The sequence below is a fragment of the Emys orbicularis genome, chromosome 2, assembly GCF_028017835.1.
Source record: "Emys orbicularis isolate rEmyOrb1 chromosome 2, rEmyOrb1.hap1, whole genome shotgun sequence".
Lineage (NCBI taxonomy): Eukaryota > Metazoa > Chordata > Testudines > Emydidae > Emys > Emys orbicularis.
Genome location: NC_088684.1, coordinates 143,781,694 through 143,789,534, shown reverse-complemented (window position 1 = coordinate 143,789,534; position 7,841 = coordinate 143,781,694). Strand labels below are relative to the sequence as shown.

The 7,841-nt window shown below is 49.5% G+C and overlaps 1 protein-coding gene across 1 annotated transcript in view; it reads left to right on the top strand.

Annotated features, from left to right (window-relative positions):
• The first annotated feature begins 1,196 nt into the window (after positions 1–1,196).
• Positions 1,197–7,841, top strand: part of ELMOD3 (ELMO domain containing 3) — a 28,732-nt gene continuing 22,087 nt past the window's right edge. Inside the window, exons 1-4 of the mRNA XM_065399236.1 lie at positions 1,197–1,249; positions 4,188–4,268; positions 6,595–6,664; positions 7,676–7,738. Coding sequence (XP_065255308.1) covers positions 4,191–4,268; positions 6,595–6,664; positions 7,676–7,738 — 211 coding nt within the window. The 5' untranslated portion in view covers positions 1,197–1,249; positions 4,188–4,190. The remainder of the gene's footprint in view (positions 1,250–4,187; positions 4,269–6,594; positions 6,665–7,675; positions 7,739–7,841) is intronic.

Sequence of the window (7,841 nt, the reverse complement as noted above, 5' to 3'; positions counted from 1 at the left end):
AAGAATTGAATCTGTGCCTGAAACCCGAAGAGATTTCAGCACCTATTGAGTCTCCCTCTCTTGGGGTTAATTTTTAGGGCTTGTTTACATGGGGAAACTGACCAGCACGGTGATACCAGCATAATATCACTCTAGCTACACCAGTGTAATTCTCCATGTGGATGGTCTATCACAGGGGTTGGCAACCTGCGGCACGCGTGCCAAAGGCGGCACGCGGGCTGATTTTTAGTGGCACGCTGCTGCCAGCCGGGGTCCTGGCCGCCGACCCCACTCAGCCCACTGCCGGCCTGGATTACGGAACCTGGTCTGGTACGCAAAACCTTTTACTGGCATGCAAAACCTTAAATTAGTGAAGACTTGGCACACCACTTCCCAAAGGTTGCCGACCCCTGGTCTATCAGTATAATTATACCAGTGTAGCTAGGCCAGTAAAACTCCCCGTGTGTACGTGGATTTTGGGTGTTAAGAGTGCCTTTTTTCAGTGTAGTTTAAACCGCTTCCAAAGAGATGTGAGCTAAAGGGAATCCACATCAAGAACGTCTGCTCAGTTCTCCTTGGTTCAAAGTAGGGTCGCCAACGGTCCCGTATTACAAGGCACCTCCTGTATTTTTTCATCTCTGTACAACAAGATCGGAGTTGCTGAGTGCTGCAAGAAATACCCCTGAGGAATGCAGGCGAGTCCTGCTTGTTATTAACGATGATAACAGAGTAATAACAGCATGGGGAGGAGGGCTGGGGCAGGGTGCTAGGAAAACAGTCCCTTCTTTGTGAAATCATTGTAGTTGAAAGCAAGGCGGTGCAGCTCCTTGCACTAAGAAGCCCTTTCTCCCAAGTGTTAATGGGGCATCAGAGTGAAATGGATTGTAACTGGCGAAAGGCCCCCAAACCCCAAAGGGCCCTGGCGGCCCCCTGCGCGTGTCAGTGGGGCCAGGGCACTGGGCTCGCCCCCTGTACTCGATGGCTGGGGATGGCCGGGAGATGGGCCCCTGGCTAGGGCGCAGGTCCCTTTAAGAGCTTCCCCGGACGGAAGCGTCGCCTTTTCGTTCATCCCGGATTGTCCCTCCTAGGACGCCGTAGATGTTGCCGCGCGGGAGGTGTCTGGGAACTGTAGTCGGGGAGGGGAGGCGGCAGCCGCGCCGACTGGGATCCGCGTTGCCTTCTGGGAGAGAGAGGCTCGTGGAACCACAACTCCCGGCGTGCAGCGCAGGCGCCTGGCGGTGGAAGGAGCCGAGGTGGGGGAGAAAGCGAGGTGAGGGAAGCGCCTGGGGCTGGGGCTGCGAGGAGTGGCGGGCTCGCGGGGGGCGGGGCTAATGGGACGGGCGTGTGGGGGGGGGGGGGGGGGATGACGGGTTCAAAGGTCACGGGGTCTGCAAAGGGGCAGACAGGGAAAGGGGGGCTGCAAAGGGAGGCAGGGAAGAGGGTCAGGGATCTGCAAAGGGGGGAGGGGTTGAGGAAAGGGGATCTGCAAAGGGGGCTGGGGTTGGGGCTGGGGCTGCAAAGGGCTTAAGGTAGCATGCTAAAAGTAAAAGCATGCCTGCAGTGGCACATGCAGGGGTCAGGCCAGCCATCCACCATCCGTACATGACTAGGACCTCTGACTAGGACCTCGGCCAGGATTGTATTCAGGCAGTCAGCCTGAAACATCGCAGCCCCACTGCTATTTTTAGCATGCTAGCTTGAGCACAGCTAGCGTTTGTATGTCTACCTGAGCTGAGAATTACACCTCCCAGCTCCTGGGCAGACATACACACAGCTCTGAAGTCAGGCCGTGAGGAGCATGGCCAAGCTTGCCCTCATCCCTGGCCCAGCCATCTGAGGGGCTCCAACCAGGGAGAAAGGAATTTCCAGCCCAGGGCCCATCCCTGCAAGTGACTGGAGCCAGCTGCTGTGCTCAAGCTAGCATGCTAAAAATAGCAGTGGGGCTGCGATATTTCAGGCTGACTGCCTGAATACAATCCTGGCCGAGGTCCTAGTCATGTACGGATGGTGGATGGCTGGCCTGACCCCTGCATGTGCCACTGCAGGCATGCTTTTACTTTTAGCATGCTAGCTCAAGCATAGCTAGTGCGTGTACCTCTGCCTGAGCTGGGAGTAGCACCTTCCAGCTGAAGTGTAGACATGCTTGATCTTGGCTGCAGGGATTGATGCTTTATTTGCCTTATAAAAGGAGTACTGGCAGCAACCCTTGTAATTAGGTTGCCTAATGCTTCGCATTATAAAACAAATTCTTACAGCCTTTATTTGAAGGCTCTCATGCTCCCTGCACTGGACTTTGAAATTTGTCCTGGGGATAGTACTGGGGTCGAGGAGGTATCTTGTTGTTCCAATAGAAATGCATTCGTTTAACTGAAAATTACTATTTCCCATTTGTGGATAGAGCTTGTTTTTGCATTATGACTCTATTGTTGCATATGCACTACCCCAGAATCTGCATTTGATACATAGCTCAAGTTCTGGATGGGACACAAGCAAAATGCTCTTCCACCTGCTGCTTTTCCCCCATCAAAAATATTCTGATCCAGAGAGTGTGTGTTGCATGGGGAACCAGATACCATGAGCTCTAGACTCACTTCTTCCACAGACTGATACTAATAATTTTATACCCTTCACCACCCTTATTATTCATCGTGGCCTCATACCTGACTGAGAGACTGCAGAAACTTGAAATAAAACCTAGTTCTCTTAATATGGCAGTTCCAAATCCCATTCACTCAGCAGCACTGCCTCAGAAAGAAAGAACACCTGCCACATCTTTGCCCTTGATTGTGTTGTCTGTAAAATGAGGTGATGCGTGAATAGGTAATCCATTGCTTCAGTGTGTTATGCTGGATCCTCCTCTAATGTCTGGTTCACACAGGGTAAGAGTTTTGTCCGGCTACCAGCCAAACTAGTTTGTGCTTAGCTCGAGTAGTAAAGCTCTGTGTTGCGATGCTGAAGTTTAAAGGGGCAGGAAGAAGTTGTTACATTTGCACATAATAGAATTTTTTATCTTGCTCCTTTCTAACCCCTCCCCAGTGAATTATATGCAAAAACTACATTAAACTGAGGGTTTGTAGCCACTGAGGGCCGCTCCAGTGGCTCATTGCAGAACTGGCTGGATGCAGGTCTGCCACTGCCATGCTTCCTCCAGCCCCCAACGTGCCCCCAGTCTTTTGCCTGGTTCCTGGAATTCCCCCTGTGTTGGGGCAGATTTGTGAACTGGAATACAGATCATAGGCCCAGGAAGCTGGTTTAAGTCACAGTTTCCCAAACTTTTGCAGCATAGACTAGCTCTTACTTAAGTGATTTTTAGTAGTTATTTGTTAAGTGACAACATTAATGTTTTCTCTAACAAAACATCTTGAGGCAGCCCTGAAGCTATTTGCCAGGATGCATGACCATATTCTTCAGCACACAGCTTTGCAAACCTAGGTTTTATTTTTGAGAGGGTGACATGTAGTTCCCATTCACTGCCGCTGACTTGGGTAAAGTATTTGGTCTTGAAGACTGCTACAAAAGAGAATCTTGTCTCAGCGGCATTGCAACGGATAACAGCATATCCATTGCTTTGGAATTCAACGGAAGATACTCCCTGCTGACACCCAGTAAAATTCTGGAAGTAATTTTATGAATGAATGAGACAATCCACACCTCAGAGCTAATTACACTCTCTGCAAACTCAGGCATGTATCACTATATTATTTACACGGAGGTCATGTTTTGAAGGTTTTGTTTGTTTGTTTGTTTTTGCAACCATAACAACTGGAGACTTCATATTTTTTAAAAATGAAAGCTGAGACTCTGAAGAACAAATGAGAGGTCTGTTAGCAGACCCAGGCTAGTCCTTTGCACTTTATGCACACCCCACACTGTGGGAAACACAGATTTAAACAGACTTTTGTTTATTGTAACAAATTAGAAAGTTATTTGTGGTTTGAACTTTTCCTTAGAGTACTTAGCTTTTACTCTTTCACTAAACACACACACAGAAGAAACAACAGTTAAAGCAACTGAAACTTTGAAAATGAGGAGAAATTTTCATGTTAACAATTTTTCTTATTTCCTTTCCATTTGATTGTATCTGCCAGAACACCAAACTCGATGCTTGCACTGTGTCAGTATTATACGTGCATTACAGGAACTCGGGCTACTTTAGGAAGTGACTGGTGGTTTGTTTCCTGGTGACTTTGATTTCATTGTTTCATTAGGGCATGAACAGATGCACCGCAGACACCCACCAGTCTGAAGAGCAAGGTATCTTCCTTCCTCCGGCTGTCAAATCCATACCTGTGCGTATCTCAGCTATTCTCATACTTTTTAGCAGCCTGAGATTAAACTCTAGCATTAGACATGTCTCTCTATATTATGTGCAGAGATCTGCATGATGGGCAACATTAGGAATTAATTGTAATTGCACAAAGAGTTGGGAAAGTCCCTTTGTGTGTGTGTGTGTGTGTGTGTGTTCCATCAGGGGCTTTCATGGCACCACTGTCCCCGTGTATGCATTTACAAAGTGGTATGGACTGTACTCTTCCCTAGCTTTCAGTGTTTGCAAAAGGCGTGAGCACTATCATACTGTGGCTCATTGTGACATGATACTGGTGCACATGGTGCTGGTGTTGGGCCTGGGACTTGCAGTTGTCAAAAAGCACAAACCTGTTGCATACATGCTTGAATGTGATACAGTAACTCCTCACTTAACCTTGTCCTGGTTAACCTTGTTATGTTGCTCATCTATTAGGGAACAAGCTTGTTTAAAGTTGTGCAATGCTCCCTCATAACGTTGTTTGGCAGGTGCCTGCTCTGTCCACTGCTTGCAGGATTCTCTGGAAGAGCAGCCCCTCCTTGTGGGGATTAGAACCGGGGGGGCCGGCAGCCCCCTCCATCAGCTCCCCTAAATTCCCTATAAGGTATGTGGCTCAGCAGCTGCCCAGCAGCAGTTCAGCTGTCCCTCCCCCCACTGCTCTGCTGCTCCTGTCCTGCCCTCTGCCTTGGAGCTGCTCCCGGGAGCTTCCTGTTTGTTGGGGGATGGGGGGGAGAGGGGTGCTGATATCAGGCTGTCCCCCTGCTCCTCGCCCCCACCCCCGCTTTGTACCCCCTCTCCACAAAGCAGAGGAGGGGGACAGGGCTCAGGGACAGAAAGGAGGGAGCTTGCTGGAAGCTGTTGCTTCCTGTCTGAACTGGTTGATCTGCTTAAAAGGGCAACGTACTGGAAGTGGGGTGGGCATACTTAAAGGGGCAATGCACGTCTCTCACTCATGCATGCACCCCCAGCACTTTGGAAAGTCACACCTGTGCAGCCATGCGTGTGCTGTCAGGAGGAGGGAGTGGTGCGCTCCAGCTGGATAGCATGGGCTCATCATCATGTTCAGTTTTTGCAGGGAAGTGTTTGCAGCTACTGCCCTGCATCTGTTGTGTTTCCTCCCTCCTGTCTCAGTCCAGGCTGCCTTGTAGAGTGTGAGACTACATTAACAACAGCATATTAACCCTTGAGGGCTCAGCCGAGTGCTAGTTCATCATTTAGCAGGAAGGCATTCCCTGGGAAATATCCCACCCTCTGACTCCATCACCTCAACCAAGCTTCACAATCATTCATTGCTGTGTATAATATTAAACTGTTTGTTTACAATTGTTTAAAACTTATATTGTATATGTATATAATGTCTTTTGTATGGCGAACAAATTTTCCCTGGAACCTAACCCTCCCCCCCCTTTACATTAATTCTTATGGGTAAATTGGATTCGCTTAACATCATTTCGCATAATGTCGCATTTTTCAGGAACAGAACTACAACGTTAAGTGAGGAGTTACTGTACCAGAAAGCACGCTAGCTTAGGCCTAGCTGCCCTTCTGTATCGGCTTTTCTGGAGGCCTAAACAAGGGCCTCCCTAGTTCTTCAAACAGCTCTTTTCACGGGGGATGTGGGGGATAGATCCAAACTCTCCAAGGTGCTCCCCTGTTCCTTTACCAGCTTGTCTTAGGTGGGCTAACCCATTTCCTCCAGCAGCGACACCATTCCTCTATAAACCCTTCTTATGATGAGGGGCAGACTATTTCTCCCTGACTGGCTACCCCATTCCCTGTGCAGCTTGTCTCATGGCAGGGGAAAGGGTGAACTCAAGCAGCTCCAGCATGGGAATGCTGGGGAAATCTGTGGTGGGTGAGCAGAGTGGTGGCTGTGGGCTCTTTATTGGGGGAACAATCCAGGAGGTCTGTGTAGCTGTTGCGAGTTTGTCTCTTGGCTTGTGGAGGATCTGGGAGGGTATCACATTGTGCTAGCCACAGAGAACCTTCAAAGGGTTCCCTCGTTTCCCTGGACACCGCCCCGCACACAGTGTGTCACCAGGCTTTGGACATCTTCTGTGGTGTTGTGGCGTAACAAGAATAGTGCATGCTGGGATATTTCCCAAAGTGAGAACAGGTCATTATGGCTTCAAGGAGACCTCAGGTGTAGGGAGGGAAATAGGTCTTTAAGATCCCTTCTGTGCTGAAGACCCCACTTCTCTGCTGCTGTTTGGGGCCACTCAGCACATCAGGCTAGAAAAAAAAATCCTTTAAAAACTACAGGAGGTGTAAAGGGCATCGCTCCTCCTGACTGTTCTCTCTCTGCATAGATCTCGGTGCTGAAGCAGAATGGGCTCCTGCTGGCTCTGGCAGAGGGACCCAATGGGCGCACAGAAGCTGGTGAGCTGTATTTGAATGTTTCCACTTAATATCCTGTTGCTTTCCAATTCTGGAGGGGACCGACGTGCTCCAACAGTGGCTGTAACAGCATGGTGCTGCTCTTTCTGCCTGCTGAGCGAATCCTCTCCGATCTGCTGGTGGGCTTGGCCAGAATCTCACTATCCTCGGCCAGTTCACATTGTCAAGATCCTGATACTCTTGGCCAAGTATTTCTCCTCATTGTCGCTAGACCGTCCAGGACCCCTCATGGCATTGCTCCAAGGCTTCAGTCAGGCTTTCTGTCCTGTCCGCCTGCTCTGAGATTCTGTCTCCAATGTGTGGATCTGCTGTTGTCCTGTCTCCCCAAAGCAACATCCAGTTTTTCTGTCTAGTAACTAAGCAAATGTCTCAGAGCCATGATTCCAAGCCTTTCTGCTGGGGAGCTGTGTCAGTGGCGTTTTTAACTCTGGAATCTCAATTAAGTGAATGGGGTTGTGCTCTCGTTTTTCTTCCCCCACAGTTCAGGCCTCTTCCTGTTCATGGAAGAGACGTGGTACTCTGAACTTCCCTTCTGCAGTGTCCGGGGTGGTGTGGGGGAAGTCAGGCTGTTGAGTGGGACATGAAAAGGCTCTGTGGAATTCCCCTCTGACTTCCTGTACTAGCCCTTTTGCAGGTGTGCAGTGGAGAAAGGGCCTTACCCGCAGCACCCCTGAGAGAGCTAATCACAATCTCCTTCTATGCTTGCTGATATTCTCTCCTCTCTGTGGAACTGGGTGAGTTTGTTGCAGGCCTCTGGGCAGGAGCAGATAAGGCAGGAGCTGTCAAGGAATCTGCTGTTGTTCAGCTTTATATCGGAGAGCGCCCAACTTGGTCTGTGATAAACCGGAAAATTAAATGAGATTCCAAAGGTGGCCAAGCGTAAGGTCACAGGAACTGTTGCACTTTTTATCTGCTGGCTGATGGAGAAACAAAGCAAACAGCTGGCCTGAGAGTTCCAGCTGTAGCTAACCCTCTTCTTGTCTCTTTTGCCAGATCCTAGCGCAGAGTTGCTGCAAGCCCAGGAAGAATGGGAGGCCGTGGAAAGTCTCCAGTCAGGTACAGATAACTGCAATGGTGCTTACCTGGTATCCTTGCCAGTTGGTACTAATTAAATCTCGTAGTGGCACTGACGAGGGAGACAGATAGTTTGTCAATGACT